The 19,203-nt window shown below is 53.4% G+C and overlaps 1 protein-coding gene across 2 annotated transcripts in view; it reads right to left on the bottom strand.

Moving 5' to 3' along the window:
- PRKCB (protein kinase C beta) overlaps positions 1-19,203 on the bottom strand; it is a 95,376-nt gene that overhangs the window by 17,384 nt on the left and 58,789 nt on the right. For both annotated transcript variants that reach the window (XM_039560341.1, XM_039560342.1), the window contains exons 6-14: positions 18,047-18,203; positions 17,533-17,667; positions 15,421-15,517; positions 13,432-13,578; positions 8,106-8,279; positions 4,599-4,690; positions 3,640-3,702; positions 1,960-2,098; positions 116-196 (exon numbers count right to left, since the gene is read on the bottom strand). In XM_039560341.1, the coding sequence (XP_039416275.1) occupies positions 116-196; positions 1,960-2,098; positions 3,640-3,702; positions 4,599-4,690; positions 8,106-8,279; positions 13,432-13,578; positions 15,421-15,517; positions 17,533-17,667; positions 18,047-18,203 (1,085 nt within the window). The remainder of the gene's footprint in view (positions 1-115; positions 197-1,959; positions 2,099-3,639; positions 3,703-4,598; positions 4,691-8,105; positions 8,280-13,431; positions 13,579-15,420; positions 15,518-17,532; positions 17,668-18,046; positions 18,204-19,203) is intronic.

Below are 19,203 nucleotides of genomic sequence, written 5' to 3'. Positions count from 1 at the left end.
CCCCCAGCTCCAAGGAGATGCTCCATCCACATGCCAAGCACGGCAAATCCCACATCAGCCTGTGCTCACAATGAAATGTGACCCAGCCCAGAGGAATCAATTATAACTCAATTACCTGGCCAGCCAACATCTCATAGAGCAGGACTCCAAACGCCCACCAATCCACGGACTTCCCGTAGGGCTGGTAAGCAATTATCTGCAAACAACAGGAACAGCAGCGTTACACTCCTGGCTCTGACCTGGTGGCACAGGGCAAAGCGATTCCGAGCTGTAGTGGGTTATGAGGACGGGGTTATTCCCTGGGACACATTTCAGCACTGAAATTCCTCGGCCCGCTGAGCGCACTCCGAGTGCCTCCCACTTGCTCTTTACCAGCTCTCTCTTTACCAGCGCTCTGGGAAATTCGGGTGTGAACTGTTCACACCATAAAGGCCGTTAAAAGGAAGGAGCACTTAAAAGAAATCCTCTGTCCTGTGCAGTCCCGCACTGCCCGTCGGGAAAGGTCACACCCCAGCAGGTGACAAGCAGCTTTGTTCAGAGGGAATCACACACGGGGCCGTTTGCAGGCTGTACCTGTCACCTGGGCATGCAGAGCTCTGCTCGGAATAGAAAAAGGCCCAAAAATGGGTCAAGCAAATCGCAGGACAGCTTTACCCCGAAGCCACGTTGGCCTGAGCACATTGCAGCTCCCTGAAGGAGGAGGCACAGAGCAGCAGAAGGGCCCGGGTTGGAGTGTGGCCACGGCACCACAACCACACAGCCTGATTGCTATTCCCAAATATCATGGGATTGCTCCTCTGAGACCCACGGGCAGCAGGCTTTAATGCCTTTCCTGGGTACCAAAGTGATTTGCATCCTAATTTCCCATTTGCTGTTTTTCTTTTGGAAAAAGACAAATTACAGCAAGGAGGAGAAAGTAAGAGTTAAAGTGAAACCACTCAGGCAAACACAGGGAGAACTGGTCATTTGTCCTGCTTTGAAGGAGCATTAATCACCCACAGTGACAAGCTCTGCACCAACACCACCAGTATTAATCCTGGTGGGATGAGGGATGGAACACGTTTGATCCAATAATGGGAAACCTCACTGGCTGCAGCAAACACAATGTGGTTTAGCACATGAGTGCACTGATGTCCTAGCAAAGAGTATCTCTCTAAAATATTTGAATGAATAAATATTAACTTCATCATTGCAAATTCAGCAGAGTGACAAGATTTTAGAGGGATATTTTTATGTGAAGGGAACAGACATCTGCGAATAATTTCTTAGAAATCTGAATTTCGCAAGTCTAGCATTAAACTGTGCCCATACAGCACTTCATGGAAGTGTCATGTGTGACTATCACATCAGTAATAACCAAATGCAAAGCCACTTTTTAGGGATCTAGAGCCATGGATGGGGAGCCTCTCCCCATGAGACACACGGTCCCTCACTGCGAACAGTGAGCTGGAGCGATCTAAGGATTTCCACTCCACATGAAAATACTATCCACTGATAATTCCCTGCTTCTCACTGGTCATGTTGTGCTGGAAGCTTCTATCACACACAGTGAGGGGCAGAGCTGAGCTCCTGGGTTTGTCATTTCCAGGAGCAAGGGAACATGTGAGGAGCATCCTGTGGTGGGTCTGAGAATGCCAAGGACAAAACAGGCACACAGCTACCAGCAGGACGGACATGGGAAAAACCCCCAGAGAGGGAAACCACGCTGCAGGGAGAACAGCACGAGGATGTGCTGCTCTTTGAGGTGGAAGCAGGACACAGCACAACAGGGAGGCAGATCCAGCATCCCTGTTCCCTTACGGGGATGAGGGGATGGACAGTGCTGAGGGTATGAACTTCACAGGCTGATGGTGAATTCCTGAATGTCCCTGTTTCAGCTAGAAAGCTGCCCAAAGCAAGGTCACCCCAGGAAGGAGCAGCAGGGAGGCACAGACCATCAGCCGCCTTTCCTGTCCGTACCTCGGGCGCGATGTAGTCTGGAGTGCCACAGAAGGTCTTGGTGGTCACCCCGTCCCAGATGTTCTCCTTGCACATGCCAAAGTCAGCAATCTTTATGTGCCCCTCGCTGTCCAGCATCACATTGTCCAGCTTCAGGTCTCTGCAGGGCGAGAGCAAAGCCGTGACACAACACACAACACAAGTCTCACGGAGTTCTGCTGTGGCTGAGCTCCGCCTGTGTCTCACACCCAGACCCTTTGTAACATAATGTTTGGGGAAATGAGTAAAAATAAGTCAGAGATCTGTCAGGATGGAGTGTTTATTTTACTTTTAACCCACAGGAATGCCGTGCTGGGCACAGCGCTTTGAAGTGTGTGATGGAAAACACTCATCTGGCAGGAGACAGATTTAATTGATTTTTTCTTTGCTCCCATGAAAATCAAAGTGCACTTAGAGCTCTTGCGATGGAGAAGCACCTACTCAGCAGAAGTCCCTGCCTCACCTGTGCTCTGCTCCCTCCTGAAATACAAACCAGCTGTGTTTCCCTCTGATCCTCACCCCCAGAATACCTGCTTGTGGTACAACACCAGGAGCTCTGCTCCTTTGCACAAGCTGCAGAGGTGGATCCAACCACAGATCCCTGGATCCGAATCCCAACCTTGAGCCACCACTCCGGAGGTGGATGCTCCAGTCTCAAGGACACTTTTGCAGCAAACACTGGGTATTTTGGTGCAATTTATACATTCTTGCTGGGTTTAAGGCTGTATTTTCTAATTATCATGTCAGTGTTTAGAACCCTGACAGGCCAAAGGCAGATGGCCATGAGCTGGGATTTGGATTTGGAGGAAGGAAGGAAGCGGAGCCACTGGGGACCAACAGGCCTAGAATCTCTCTGTAGCAGCTGATGGCAAAAAACAGCCCTCATGTCAAGTTTGTTCCACTTCTTTCATCTTCAGCATCTCCTGACTCCAGCAGCACTGTTGGCATCTCCCTTTACAGAGCACTTAATGGTATCTGACACTCATTAGGATGCTCTTCTCCACCCTGGGCTCTGGGAATTCTCCCAAGCAGGGAAGAGCAGTGAACGCTGATTTCAGAGCTGAACCAGCAGCCTGTGAGCCTGGTCCGGCACGTGGCAGTGACCCAGCTACCTCTGGGTGCCGGAATCATATTGGGAATGGCAAAGAAGCCTTAGTGGCTGAAGCAGAAGTGACAGAGTGGCACTGCAGAGCTCAGAGCAAGCCACTGGCAAGAGCTGACTCCAGTGGCAATGGTAAGAGAGCAGTGCCCTGCAGCCAAATTCGGGGCTTGGAGCTGGTTCAGGCTGCCAGGGAGCATTTGTGTTGTGTGGAGAGAAACACAGGGAACAGGAGAGAACCAGAGCTGCCTTCCCATGAACCAGGGTAAAGCAGGAACCTCCTCCAAACTAGGGGCACCCTGCGGCTCCCAGCTCCCTTTCAGGTGTGCACATCACATGTTGATGGTTGGACTCAGTGATTCCACAGGTCTCTTTTCCAATCTTAAGGATCCTTCATTCTACCTGTGGGCAGCTCCCAGACCCCATCCATGGCACAAGCAGGGAGAGCCCTGGGCTGGGGGCTGCGGGCAGAACAGGATCCCCAGAGCACCACGCTCTGCCCATGGCTCCGGCTCTGGCTGGAGCTCAGGGGGAAGGGAGGGAGCAGGAACCCGCTCACCTACCGATAAATGATGCCTTTGCTCTGCAGGAAGAAGAGCCCGATGGCTATTTCTGCTGCGTAGAATCTGAAAGAGAAGGTTTAAAAGGAAGACTGATAATTAAAGGAGATAAATGAAAACCTTCCCGATCAGACGGCGGTGAAGGAAACGCGTCAGGCAGATGTGACCAAAGGACAAGGCAGCTACGGCAGAGAAATTCCAGAGAAGGATCACACGAGGATGATCCAAGGCAGCTGCGCTCGCACCGGGCAGCGATGCCACCGGGCTGCTGGGGGCTGTCACTTCTGGTTGCACAAATTAAGCAGGAGCTGGATCCATGGCTGCTCCTCATGACACACTGGCAGTGCGGCTCAGAAAGTTATCCCTGCTCCCAGAGCCAGCAGGTACTGCCACCGTTGGCTTTTGGGAATATTCTGGGCCTCAGAGGACTCTGCCAGAGACAAGAAACCAGTTCAGCCCACCAGGCCCTGCTCAGTGTTTGTGGGTTTTATGTGAGCGTCTGAAAGCTTTCAGGAACACATCCTGCTCTGCCCAGCTCTCAAGGAACAGGAGCCAAAAACCATCAGTTAACACTTGAGTTGGCCACCCCAGCAGAGGAGCCAAAACCCTCATCATCCTCAACCTCAACATCCCTCTCGTCCTCCAGGAAAGGACCAGGCAGAGCAGAGGCCTGGTGTCTTGCAGGAAGCCTCCAAACCTTCTTGCCTTGTGCTTTTATTTACCTAGATTTATTTATTTAGCTGAATTATTTACACGTACTATGTACCCCAAGGGTGAGGTGGAGGCACCGGCATCCTTAGCATGAGGCAAAGAGTTCTCTTACATCTTCCCATTCCTGCTGTTTCCCCTCCCTTTCTGCCCAGGAGTTGCACCACAAAGCCTGTGCCTTGGACTCTGTTTCCAGCCCCGTGACACAAGTACATCCCATACCTACCCCAAAGGTGCCAAACCACTGCACTTACACAGCATGGGGCTCCTTGAACCTCCCAACCTGCTGGATCTGGTACATCAAGTCCCCACCATTCACATATTCCATCACAAAATACAAGCGATCCTGAAGGAAAAAAGTGAGCAATTAGCAACAGGATTATCAGAGCAGGGAATCTGCAGGGGTCAGAAACAGGAACCAAGGTGACTGGCAGCTCCAATCTGTAATTCCATGGAAACACAGTGATCATCCCTGTCATCCTCATGGGGTGCAGGGGCTCCTATTCATGCAGAGCCCATAAGTAGTAATTCCTTTGGCATGCTCAGGACTGGAGCTCTGCCCCTCTGCACAGCCACTGGAGAAGGCAAGTGGAGGCATCCCTAAAACAGAGGTTTTTCACTTCCCAGGAATTTGCTCTTTTTCAGAGGGTTGTTCAGGCAGGTCCTTGCTGGCATTTCCCCAGGCACTCCATGGCTTCAGTCACGGGATGCACAGGAGACATGAGCAGTTCCCATGGGGACCAAACTCCATCTACGACCACCAGGACTCGGCCAAGCACCAGGAGGGATGTGTGACATTCCCAGCCCTCTCCCAGGATGGTAGTGCTGGGGGTGCACAGGTCTGCAGGGGACCCCTGGTCAAGCTGGGGAGGCAGGAGGGGGCTGCACCCCGCTCCTCACTCCTTCCAGCCTGGTCTGAGGGGTCACTCTGGTCATGTTCACATGGGGTTAAGGGAGTCCAGAGATGCTCCGAGGGCTGGAGCCCCTCTGCTCTGGAGCCAGGCTGGGAGAGCTGCGGGTGTTCACCTGGAGAAGGCTCCACAGAGACTTTAGAGCCCCTTCCAGTGCCTAAAGGGGCTCCAGGAGAGCTGGAGAGGGACTGGGGACAAGGGCCTGCAGCGACATGGGCCCTCCTTGCATGAGAGCCCAGTGATAACCACAGGCTGCCCCATCGCACCCACGGAAGGAAGGAAGGAAGGACACAGAGGCTGGAGCACTGCAGGAGCTGCAGGTTGGCAGCATTACATAATAAAAAATTTCCCATTGCTCATTTCCTCCTTAAATAAGCCTTGCCCTGCTTTTCAGACAGGAAGGACAGGGAGCCCACAAGAGATGCAGCTGGAGCATTGCCATAACCAGGGCTGTGGAGGAACTGGGGCTCAGCACCCACAGGGCACTTCCCAGCCTGGCAGTGCCCAGCCAGAGGAACTGGGGTCAGCAGCTGCTGCCCCCAGCACAGCCCACCCAGCTGTGGGGTGGCCCCAGAGCAACCAAATACAGCAGCACAGGGGCAATGGGGCTGTGTGAAACACGCGGCACTGATGGCATAGAACAGGAAATTCGGCTTTTCAGCTGCCTGGGGATTCGGGAGCACCCCCTGTGTAAAGGACAGCCCTGGCAGGCATCCGGCCAGCCCCTGGGGAGGCACGGGCGGCAATGTCACCTTGAGCAGCCACCGCCACGGCAGCCAGCCCGTGACAGCCACGGGAGAGCAGAGCAGCGCCGGGCTCGGCTGCAGCTGCCTCCTAAATATATCGATCTGCTTCAAGGAGGAAGAATATTAAAAAGACGGGCTCTTGAAACAGCCAGCTGAGCTCTAAAAGCAGGAGCTGAGCTTTCCTCATTTGGGTGGGGAAGGGAACGCTGGTGCTTCAGGGGAAGAAATGCCATGACTAAAGCAGGCAGATGGCTGGGCAGCCCACAGGCTGGGAGGGAGGGATGGGCACGGAACGCTGTCCTGGCTCCTGTCGGTGGCAGAAAGGACGGCGTCTGTCCAAGTCTGGAGCATTCACACTCGCTGAGCAGCAGCTCAGTACAGAGATGTAAATCCACTGCAGAACCTGGCATGGAGCTGGTGACACTCCCCCTTCCCTGGGCAGCCAAGATGCAACTCCCCGGGCTCCTTTCAGTGCCCTTCTAATTAACTGCTCCATCCCCTGCCTGGCTGCATGCTGGGAGCAAGAGGCAGAGCCAGGACATGCTCCAACCATGCTCCCCACCCACCCCTTACTCGATATTAGGGAGGAATTGTTCCCTGTGAGGGTGGGGAGGCCCTGGCACAGGGTGCCCACAGAAGCTGTGGCTGCCCCTGGATCCCTGGAAGTCCAAGGCCAGGTTGGACGGGGCTTGGAGCAACCTGGGATAGTGGGAGGTGTCCCTCCCTGCCCATGGATGATCTTCAAGGTCTCTTCCCACCCAAACCATGCCATGATTCTGTGATTTATCATCTCAGTGTGGCTGTGGCTGCTCTGCCCTTCACTGCTGTGACCCAGGGGTCACAACAAAGGCACAGCTCACCTGGGGACACCCAGGGATCCGCAGCTCACACCCCCTCCCAGAGCCCAGGCTCTGACCTGGGACCTTTCAGAGCACCCCAGATCCCCCAGCACAGGCACCTCTCACCCTCCAGCCTCAGGCAGGAGCTCTCTCCTTGCTCATCTTCCCTTTTTTTAAAAAACACAGATTTAGGGCTTTTCTCTCTCCCGCTGTGCCAACAGCCCCAGTGGAGAATTGTGCTCTGGACTGTGCTCCCAGAAATCAAAGTGCTTTGTGCCAGCGTTTGATAATACACCCTGCTATACATTTTGATTACATTACAAATACGATTACTATTAAGCTACTATAGGTCTGCCAGGAATAATCCCGTGCTGACTCACTTCAGATGCCAGGGAGATGCTGTGTGAAATAGCTGCTCCTGCCACATCCTGATTGCTGTGCTGCAAAGCCGGGCCACGGGCTTTAAATACACTCAATGTGTTTGGTAAATGAAATTTCTGGGATAATATTAAAATGTAATCCTCCTGGAAAGCATTGTCATCGTTCTAAAGGACTCTGTTGATTCCCTCTGCCGGCTCCCACTGATGTGTACCTGGACATTCTCATTCACAGGCTGCTCGAGGGCTGGGCAGGGATTGTATTAAAGGTCCTCTGTCCCCCTCTCCACTCCTGACTCATACAAACCCAATCACACACCCATGGAAAACTGGATTTCCTGCAGTTTGGATTAGGTTTCTCCCTTTGCTCATGGCTTTCATCAGAGGAATGAGTCCTGGAGAAAAGTGCAGCACTTTGCTATTGAACCACAAGGGACGTTGCGGGCTGGGGGCACCTGAGGGGCTGGGAAATCACCTCTAATGTCACCAGCAGCTCCCTGATGAACACATCTCAGGATTCAGCTATTGTACATTACACTTTCATGTCACACCCCTACATTTTGGTCCTGGAGGCACTTTGCCAGTGAACTGGAGAAGGTATGAGGCTGCCAAGGCAGAGAATACACAATTGCTTTGGCAAATGAAGTGATGTACAGAGAACACAAAATCCTGGAATGGTTTGGGTTGGAAGGAACCTTAAAGCTCATCCAGTTCCACCCCCTGCTATGGGCAGGGACACCTTCCATTCTCCCAGTTTGCTCCAAGCCCCATCCAACCTGGCCTTGAACACTATTCCACTCCATTTTGCAAAGTGTTGGACTCCCAATGCTCAGGGTCCCCAGTCCACCAGGCCCCTTGGTGGGGACAAGCTGTGGCACCAGCTCTTACCATGGTCTGGAAGCAGGAGTGGAGCTGGGTCAGGAATGGAGGCTTCCCGGAGAGAGCCAGGACGCGTTTTTCCACCATCGTGCACTCCACATCATCGTCCTGGATAACAACGTCCTTCTTCAGGATCTTCACGGCGTAGAGCTCGTCCGTGCCCTTCCTCTCCGCCAGCATCACCTGCACGAGGGACAGGACACGTGTGGGATCAAGGGAAACGTGGATCTATAGTGCCTTGAGCTGAAATAGTTACAGCTAATGGCTCATTACCCTGTGGCTCCCCTCATAGCCCTGAGGAGAGCTGCAGGTGCCAAGCTGCAGAAAGCTCCAGGGGTATCCCCAGAAGATGTTAGGGACACTGAGTCTAAGGAGTAACACATCTCCTCCCTCACCACCTCACCACCTTGAGGAGCCCAGCCCAAGGGGTTTGATGATATCTGAGCCCAGCACACCCTCCTGCACCCTCACCCCTGAGTCAGGGCCTGGTTTGGCACCCTCACAGTGTCACCAGCATTGGGGGAGAGTGTCAAGAAGCTGAACACAGAGTCCATCAAATTACAAGTTGGTAAATATTTAAAGTGGAAAAGAGTTAGTCTCTAGTGAATAGTAAAAACAAACCCATATGATTTTCTCTGCCTCACCCCCTCCCTCCACAACAGTGAGCAAACCCCATCATGTGCTGGTTCATCACCCAGCCAAGGCCCCTCTCAGCCAGAAGAATCCATCCAACCTCCCATTTCCAACCAGTCCCACCCATTTGCAGGTTCATTTACTGCAGTAAATGGGATTCACTGCCTCTGCTGGTGCAAATCCCTCGGGTTAATCCCATCCACCCAGCGAGGGTCCTCTGCCCAACCCACTACACTCCATCAGCCTAAGCTGCTCCTTGGGCTGCCAGCAAATAAACTGACTCTGAAACCTCACTTTGCTTCCCATTTTCCCTCTCACGCTCTCTCATCGCCTTAGATTGGAGCGCTGGGTGGAATTGAATTGCTTTTCATTTGAAGGAGTTGGCAGAAATCCTCCAGTCACATCAGGAACAGCAGCTTGGGAGTTTTGGAAATAAATTATGTGAAGTCAACATCGATACAGTGGGACTGAAATGTGCTTCAGGCTGGGGCAGATGGGCAGAGGACGTATGAATGGGTCTCAGGGTGACTTTATAGACACCAAGGATAGCAGAATTAACCCTCTCATGTTCCAGCCCTGTTGTGTTCCACAGGCTGTCTGGGGCACTGGGGGAGTCTCCACCCCTGGAGGGATTTAACAGATGTGTAGATGTGGTACTTGGGGACAGGGGGTAGTGGTGGCAGTGCTGGTGTTGGACTCAATGGTCTCAGAGAGCTTTTCCAAGCCCTCTGATGATTCTGTGATTCCATTCTGTGGCAGCCTGAGGACCAGGGATGACGAGGCAGGGGACACAGCCCAAGGACAAGGACTTTGGTGCCACTGACTTGTTTGAGTGCAGAGAACAGGGAGCAGATCTGGCGCGTTCCCGGCGCTCGGCTGTGGCCCGGGGGAGCCTGGCTGTCCTTGACACGCTGCTTGTCAGGATTAGCTGGGAGGGGCACTGGGGCTCCTCAGTGCCACGTGCTCTGGAGAAGGTGCTGACATTCCCATTTCTGTCAGTGGGATTGCAGCGGCCGCAAGCCGGCTCATCCCGCAGCAGGGCTGAGCAGTGGGCTCAGGGAGCATCAGGGATGGGATTTATTCACCCGCTGATCCTTGAAGAACCCTGGAAACCCAGAGCAGCTTGCTGTGGTGCTGGGATGGAACCCAGCAAGGCACAGGCACTGGGACCAGCTGTGGCTGCCCCTGGATCCCTGGAAGTGTCCAAGGCCAGGCTGGACAGGGCTTGGAGCACCCTGGGACAGTGGAAGGTGTCCCTGCCCATGGAAGGGGGTGGCACTGGGTGATTCTTAAGGTCCCTTTCAACCCAAGCCATCCCCGTTTCTGTGCCAGGGCAGCAGACACAGCTGCCTCACACAGTGTCTGCACCTCTGTCCTCCCTTGTGGTTCTGCCCAAACTGAACTGGTTCATTGCCTCCATTTATCACCGTTTTACACAAGCTGAGCTTTACAAGGCACCACATGCAGGTGCTAAAACCAGAGCTAATTTTTAGCTGATAAAAGCAGAAGAGCTTTGGCTGCTCAAAATTGGTGGAAAAGAAGAAGTAACCACTCCAGGAACATATTTTGAGGGGAAATTAAACCTGTTACCTGAGGGTAAGAGCATTATATACAATATCAGTTATATAGAGACCTGCCTTGCCATCCACAACCCTTTCAGAGGAAAGTTAACTAAAGCAGGGAGCCTCGGAGCCTGGCATCTGCTTCTGCCCTGAACGGACCATGCTGAGGACATGGCTCCCACCCCATTCCGCAGTGTGAGGCACAGCTTGGCTGGGGTACCACCATAAATGCAAAAACTGCTCAAGGCCATACATGGCTGTGAATGGTTCATGAAGCAGCTTCCCAGTGACATGACAGCCCTGAGCACAGCTGAGCCAGCCCTGCTCCCTGGGATGTGAAAGGCAAAAGGACTCTCCAGCTGCTGACAGTCAGCTGGGGCACACACAGGGAATGGCTGGGTGTGAAGTGTGTGCCCAGGAGGGCAGGCTGGAAACCACCCACTGCTGCACTCCTGAGGCACATCCGGGCTGGATTCCCCTCTCCTGTATTACAGAATCCCAGAATCCTTTAGGTTGGAAAAGACCTCCAAGATCATCGAGTGCAAGCTGTGCCCGATGCCCACCTTGTCACCAGCCCAGAGCACTGAGTGCCACCTCCAGGCCTTCCTTGGACACCTCCAGGGATGGGGACTCTAAACCTCCCTGAGAAGCCCCTTCCAAGGCTTGGCCACCCTTTCCAGGAAGAAATTCCTCCTGATGTCTTCCTGACATCTGAAGGTGTTCAAATACCAAAGACCCAAACAGCCAAGTGTCCCCAGCACAGTGCAGAGCCCAGGATGTGCATGGGTGACAGAGGGAGCAGGGACCCCGCCTTGCCCATGCCCTGCCCTCCTGCCACATTCACACCGAGAGGAGAGCAGAGCATTGCACAGCTTGAAGGTTATCACAGCCCAGGAAAACTCTCCCACTGCACCGGAATCCAGAACTGCAGCGGCCAAAGGCTCCGCCCTGCTCAGCAAAACAACACAAACCCCGAAAAGCCTGACAGCTCGAGAGCACGACAGATTGATTAGCTGTAAAAATATGAGCAAGCCACCTAATTTCACTTTCCTCTATTTATAATACAGCAAAGCAAACCCAGGGTGGGCTGTGCCAAGCGCTGCCTCCCTCCGTGGGAGCGTCTCCCTGCCCGTGCCAGCCCCATTGAGCTGCCACCAGCCACGGTCCTGGGGAGCCCACGGAGAGCCCAGAGCACCAGGAGCACAGGGAGCATCTGTGTCCTGGGGCTGAACATGCCAAGCCAGGACCACACGCCCCCAAAGCCCCTATTTTCCAAGCCAGATCCATTTTCCACCCCCTAAACCCTGCTGCCTGTCTCGGGGGACCTCCATCTGCCAGCGCGCTCGCTGGGAAGCAGATTGCATTCTTTTTTAACTTTTTAATGATGCAGAAAAAAGCTGATATTTAACTTGATTTATTCCTGTAATATAGAGTATTTGTTTGGGAATGCTCCAGCATAAGAACTGGAGATATTCTGAACATAGACAAAGCAAGTTTGTCAAACTCCACCAAGGCCAACACGTTTGTACTCCTGACCCTGGATAGACGAGTGTGGAGAGAGCAAAATACTGAGCAGTAAATCTGAGGTCCTGATGCCAAAGGGTTAATAGAGACAGACAGAGGCTCACTAAAACAGTGTGATTATAGTCCAAGAGCTTTCCCAGCCAGCAGGGACTGGGAGGAGGGAGGCTGGCAGCAGGCAGGCAGGCACAGGAGCAGGTGCCAGCCCTGGAGAGGGAAGGACACAGTGCCAGCCTTGGAGAAGGATGGCAGGGCCATGGACACAACCAGTTGCTGGGCACACCAAGGGCTGGGGAGCTGCAGGGAGGTGGGCTGTTCTCCCTGCTCCAGGCCCCTCTGCCTGACTCCTCCCGAACATCTGGCACCTCTGGTTGCACAGGGAGTGGCTACAGAGCCGCGGCACCTGGGTGTCCCCGTGCCGGGATGCCGGGGCAGCAGGGATGCCTGGGGAAGTGCAGGCACACGTGAGGGCGAGGCTGCATCTACCCGGAGAAACCAACGTGCTGTTTTAATTAGCGCTAATTAGCATATTTATAACATTCTGTTCCAGGGAACAGTTTCTGTCACACATTCCCTTATATAAGCCAGAGCCGACTGAGGAGTTTGCTAATGTTTCTCAAATTTAAGGGAAGAAGGCGGCGGGGGACACGGCACAACCACAGAGCCTCCAGATGCCAGGCACTGGGTTTGAAAGGGATGAGGTGTTGGAAGGGAGGGAAGAGGGAACATTTCTCTGTGAGAGCAGCACGGGCATGAGGCACGGGGCTTTCCTGCTCCCCGGGATGCCAACCCACAGCAAAGGGGTACCATGCCAAGTTCCAGGGCTCATGCTCTGGGTGCTGGGGACCATCAGGAGCTCCCCATTCCCTGTCTGTCACAAATGTTTCCGTTGATCTCTGAGCGCTCCACCTCTGGAGAGAGAGCAAATGCCTGTAGAGAAGCTGGGACCTTTCAAAGCTCCAGTGCCAGCAGACAGGCGGGGAAGGAAGGGCTGCTCCTGCTCCACCCCTGTGCTCTGGGGAGCATCCCTGTGCACCCTCCTCATCTCCGCTACCTGCCCGAGGAATGAGCCTGCAGGCAGAGCAGTATTCCCTGCAATTAAGGCAATTCACTAATGAGAGTGGGGTTGGGCCAGCTGTCACACCAGCAAACACTGCACTCACCTCCTGCAGAGCCCCAGCGGCCCCTGGAGCGCTGGGATCCCGAACGGAAATCAAGAGAGTTGGCAAGATCCCAAAAAAATGAAGGCTCCAAGTCACATAATTACCAGAAGAATGAAATTCTGTTACCACTCACAACTGGTCTGGGAAGTTAATTAAAATGTTCCTGTATATTTGTAATTATTAGGGAAGAAGAAAGCCCCAACCAAATAAGAAAGAGCTTTAAAGACGCAGCTCATCCCCTGCTTCCCCAAAGGATGGATTTTTTGATAGTCTCATCAGACATCTCTGGTGTCCCCTGCTGTGACACAGTGGCCGCAGTCTGGAAGGAGCCAAGCTGGGCTCCCAGCACTGTGACACCAGTGCTCCCAGTCAGAGCACAGACAGGTCACACTGGAGCAGCCACCTGGCCACAAGGAACACGTGTTCAGTGCAGACAGTGCCGAGGTGGTACCTCACCTTCCCAAAGCTTCCTTTTCCCAGCACCATCAGGAAGTTGAAATCCGAAAGCTTCATCCGATCCCGGCTGCCGTTGTTGTCGAATTTGGAAATGGCATTTCTTGTCTTCTCATCCGCAGCCTTGGAGCCGGTTCCGATCTTGGCTCTCTGCAAAGGTGGAGATGGGGCAGGGAGGAAGAGAAAACATTACTGAAAACAGCAGGGAGAATGGGCATTATAAACCCAGTGGGTGCTCCTGAACTCCCACCTCAACAGCTCTTTCCCAGCTCAAAAACCACCCTGAGCCTTGGGAGCCTTTTCCATGGGCGTGATGGCGACAGCACCAAGAGAGGCACTGGAGAAGTTGCCAGCCCTGGCACATGGCACTGCTCAGCTGCTGCCCAGTTAACCTCTGCCAGAGCAACTGGGAATCACCCCTGCCCGTGGTCACCCCTCTCCCCATGCCAGCAGGACACAGCAGACTGCCATGCTACCCTACACCATGTCCAGGTCATCCAAAGCATAGGAAAGAGGCCTAAATAAGCTCTTTTGGGGCAAAAACTGGCTTCTGTCTCTTACCTCACCAGAAAAAGGGGGGTGAATATAAATATATTAAGGTAAAACATGGGACTTTTTATCCAGCTCCACATCCATTACTGCCCTATGGGTCCCTTCCATTTCAGATATTCTGTGATTGGATCTCATACTGGAGGGAATCACAGAGGAAGCCACAAATCCATTTGGAACAGTCCAGAACAGCCAGCCCCTCAGACAGACAGACAGCCCCCTCCTGCACCCCCAGCCATCACAGCTGTTCACTGAGGGCTCTCACAAAGCCCCCCATTTTTAAACACCAGACCCCACCAGTGGCCCAGTGCCTCTCCCCAGGATGGGGGCTGTGATGCGCAGATCCTCCTCCTGTAAAAGCTCTCTCACAATTTATTCCCTTTTAATTTATAGAAATGTGTGGCAGTGTGAGGCCTGTCCGGAGCTCAGCCTAGCATGAAATTCCATTAACCCGATCCCGGCAGTTCAATTTGGCTGCTGCTGGCAGCCCCTCCAGATAGCACCTCACAGGGAATCTCAAGCCTTTGCTGCTGCTAATTGGTTCTCACAAGGTTCTGCAGGCTGCAGAATTCCCCACTCAAGGTCACCTGCAGCACCTCTGAGGATCTGAAAAGCTCCTGCAACTGAAAACCTAAGGAATGGTCTCTGGGATTTTCACACACCATTGGTGTGACCACGGCTCTGCCCCGGCACATTCCAGGCTCCAGCACACCCCGCTCCTCACTCCCAGTGTCAGCACAAGCCCAGCTGGAAGGGGATTCCCTGCCTGAGACATTGACTGCCCCCAAGGGAGGAGTGGGGAACATGCAGCAAGGTGAGGGGACAGGTGTGCTCTGGCACCTCTGGACAATGCGTTTTCTGATCTGTAGACAATTCATCATCTGACTTCCCAGACCATTTTAACACCACTGGAACACCATGAAATACAATAAAAGCCAGGGGCTAGTTCTTTGTAGAGCCAAAAACCACTGGTTGTAGCCGAGTGTTGTATTAGAACTGTCTTTTCTCGGATATTCAGGAAAGTTGTGTATAAATAAGATAAGAAAGGAAGGAGAACAGGAGCTAACTCTCTATTCTGTGGTACAATTACAGAGTTCACGCTGAGAACCATAAGGGCAACTCTCTTATTTCTGTATGGCTCATTGCATGTAAGCCTCCAGATGTACCACACTCATTCCCAGGGTTCTGTGGAGATTTCAGCTACACTGAAAAATGGCAAAGATCTGCTAATTCAGCAATGTCTGGATCAATCATTCAGCAAGAACTTCCATGCCTTATTAAGAAGTAAACAGACATTTCTCCTTGGAGCCTCTTTGGGGAGTTGGACCCTGCTCCATGTTCCCTGTACTGCCAGGGAAAGAGCTGGCAGGGAAAGTCCCTTGCCGGGGGTACGGCAGGCAGGCAGTGAGAAAAAACCCCTGAGTCCAAGAAAAATCAATTCACCTCAAATTTCTGCCTCAGTTCCTCATTTCCTTCTTCTCCCTCGGGAGGCACTGGGACATTGAAATACTCGCCCTCCTCCTGGCTGAGCAGCTTGAACCTGGAGAGACAGAGAGAACGTGGGGTCAGGGTGGCAGGCGGGGCTGCAGGGAGGCAGGACCTCCCCTCTGCTCCAGCACAGCTCTGCTTCCGCCGTACCAGCATCCAGAGGACCCTTCCCCAAAGTCAGAAGAATCCCCAAACCATCCTCCTCAGCAAGCCCCAGACTCTCAGGGGGTGGAGGGATGTTTCTGGGTCTCTTGCTGTCCTGGGGACCCCCACAGCCCAGGGAGCACATCCACTGCCTGCTGTGGTGGGCACACAGAGCACTGGTGTCACTTCCAGACCAATCCTGACCCCAAACCCCACAGACAAGCACGTGTTTCTTATGACAGCCACGGGCACAGGTGTGGGCAAACCCCCTCTCCACCAGCTGCCCCACGAGGACAGCACGTGGAACGTGCCAACGCTGGGCTGGAGCTGCCAACCCTGAGCACACACACAGGATGCTCCTCCAAAAGAGGAGAAAAGCTTAAGCAGCAATTACCAGAGATCGTGGAAATGCCACTCAGATCCCAGGTGTTTCACCCTGTGGGGGGCACAGCCCGGCCCTGGCAGCGGAGGCTCCGCATCCAGGATGGATCTTGGCCGGGTGTTATCGCAGAGGCTGCTCCAGGAACAAAGCCCTGTCTGCACAGCACAGGCACAGGCTCTGAGCTTGTTTTCTCCATTAGCTGCAGTTGTTTAGATATGAAATATAGATCAGAGCTCCTTCTCCTTCGCTTTACTCCAGCCAGCACTGTTACAAGGAAAATTACTTACATCTCCACTCACAGGATTTTTAAAAGGCTGGAAAGCGCTCAGGCTTTGGGCTGCGCCAGGAGCCGGCAGCGCGTGGCACACACGCACCCTTACAGGTGACTGGGAATTCGGGGGGAAGTGACAGCTTCCCGCTGTTTTCCAGAGGAGGAGCCGTGTCCCCAGCAGGGCCTGGCTGGTGATGAGCGAGGCTGAGGCCTGGTAATGCCACTGTGCCACACACTGTGCCCAGCTCAGCGGGGACAGGATGAGGCTGGAGAGCAGTGGGAGCACCTGCAGCTCTGCCCAGGAGTGGCACGGTGTGGGCACCCAACCCACCTAATTCCTCCTCCTCCTCCTCTCCATTCTCTGCTCTCAGGGAGACATGTCCAGCTTCCATGGTGGAAAACCCAGTCTGGGGTATTCACTCAGCTTGGGAATGCAGCTTAATTACATGCAGGGTTTAGTCTCCAAAGGACATTTAGTGTCTCTTTTCAATTATTACACTCTCCATGGACAGGTAACACAGCTCTCAGGCACCAGTGCCTGGGGGAAAGCCAGGGAAATAAGGCACCATGTGTCCTGCTGGGGGAGATAAAACGGAAATGGAGACACCCATCCAGGGGTGCTCCAGACCCACTGCGTTCATGGCTTGGTGCTAACGAGCAGCAGTAATCACACACGTTGTAACTCCTCCTTGTTCTGAGCAGTGCCCTCCACAGCCCACCAGCTCCAGCCAGGAGTCACAGCTCAGAGGGGACCCCCCAGCACCCCCTTGCAGCCCTGCTCTCCCACACACCTGAGGAAACCATGGTGTCTCTCCAGTACAGAAACTGAGGGAATCCAAGCAGAAAATGCTGGAAAATGCCTGTTTGGCAGATGCTGGCAGGCAGGGCCAGCTCCTCCCCAAGCCCCCACAATGAGACCCCACGGGAGCACCAGCCCTTCAGGCAGAGCAGTCCTGGGTACCTGTGTGTGCCCCTGGGAAGGAAAAACCCCCCAAAGCCCCCAGCCCAAGGACATGGAGGAGGTCACACAAAGCCAGCCCATGCCTTGCACTCAGACACTGCTCTGGCACCTCTGGGCACCACACAGACAACTCCCATGGCACCAGTGACCCTCACCAGCCTCAGAGGTGGAGCAGCACCTTCCACAGAGCTGGGACAGGTGACTAGAGCAGAAGGAAGCTGGTAAGGTCTGAGGGGCGGCCACACCTCCCACCTACAACACTCTGGGCTGCTTTGTGCCCACAGTGTTCATAAAACAATCACATCTCACCATCCATCCACTCCCGACTTCTGCAGCTCAGAGATCCCAAAGGACAAGGAGCCCATGAAATCATTCCTGCTGGTCAGATCCCAGTCCCAGATCTCCACAGACAACCGCCTGTCTTTGTCTGCCTCTTTCAGTTGGCTGGAAGAGAGGAAGAGAAAAGGGATGGTTTTATCCTGGAAGCTGTTCCCACACCACCGTGTCCCCTTATGCTCCACAAGGACACAAATTCAAAGGGAAGGGATGGTCCTCAAGGCCTGTTGAGGTCTCCAAGATTTAATTTCCCAGGCACATCCGATTCACACAGAGCATGGAGTTCCTGCCCTGACACACTCGGCTTTGAGTGGGGTTAGGGCAGAGGTTTGAGTGCTTCTGTGCCACTTACAGAACAAAAAGAATCATTTCTCAGTTGAATCAGCTCAATGCCTCTGAATAATTAAATCAGAGCAAATAAAGTCACATTAATTCTTGGTGGTGAGAAAATTCACTTTGCAAATTTAAATGTTTTCCTTGTACTTACAATTTAAATGTCTCATTCCACTCAGGATTCAGGGAGCACTTGATAGTTTTGGTCTTCTGTTTGCTTTCATTTTTGGGGTCAGGGATTAGTTTAAGCTTCACGTAGGGATCTGACAAGCCATTAGGGTCCATAGGAACTAGGTTTTTAGCATCTCTTACTGGGGAAGAGAGAAAGAATTAAATTCAGTATTCCAGCTATAAAAATACCCAACAAATGACAACTTCCCTGTGTGCCAAGAGTAAGTGTGAAAATAGTGATTAAAAGCAGAATTAAACTGGATCTGTGCAGACATGGGCATTACATGAGGAACGACATAATTAACACCGAGCAAACACAGCTCTCTTGGATGGGGGAGGCTGCAGGGTCGACTCAGGAGATTATTTTTACTTTCTGACAGGATGATTTGTTGTTTGCTCTCAGTTTTAAGCAGTTTAAAGCTGATTTGTTTCCTCTTGCCCCTTGGGAAGCAGAATTGCACTGATTTGTGAGGGCCTGGGGATGGAGCTTTCCTCGAGGAGTGGAAACAGCAACGCAGTGGCAGCGGGGTAGAAGCTGGTACCCAAAGGCAGTGGAGCAGCAGCGGCCACATCCAGCACCCAGGTTCCCCCTGGAGCCCCTCGGGCTCAGCTGCCATGGCCCTGGGGAGCTGGGGGATGCCCACAGGGCACCATCACTTGCCCACTGGGCAGCACTGCCCTGGCTCCAGGGCCGCAGCGTCTCCTCCGGGAAGCGGGAGCAGAGTGGGAAGAGTGAACCTGAGGTGACTCAGCTGCTTGTAATTGGATTGCAGCTTGGACAAATTAAATACAGCCAGGCTGAGCTGAGTCTCTTCACCCAGATTAAGTCCAAAAGGGTCTGACTGCCAGGAGAAGGATCTTATCTTCCCCCTCAGCCTGAGCAGAGACAACAGAGATGGGAAGTCCGATGGGTCAGGATGGAGCCGAGCCATAACCTGGGGAAAAACTGTTTGCAAGGAAGCCCGGAGCAGACCCGCCTCCCCAGGTCTACACAAAGCCCAGGGATCCGGCACAGAGGGTCCTGCCATGTCAGGAACAGCCTGAAATCCTAGCAGGTCCCACCAGCAGCTCTGCTGTGAGGCTCACGGAGCACTCAGCTTCACCCCCTAATCCCAGGAGGAGGAGGAGAGCTCCAGGTGT

Source organism: Corvus cornix, chromosome 14 (genome assembly GCF_000738735.6).
Source record: "Corvus cornix cornix isolate S_Up_H32 chromosome 14, ASM73873v5, whole genome shotgun sequence".
Taxonomy (NCBI): Eukaryota; Metazoa; Chordata; class Aves; order Passeriformes; family Corvidae; genus Corvus; species Corvus cornix.
The sequence above is the reverse complement of the archived record's forward strand: the minus strand, read 5'-3'. Positions and strand labels throughout refer to the sequence as shown.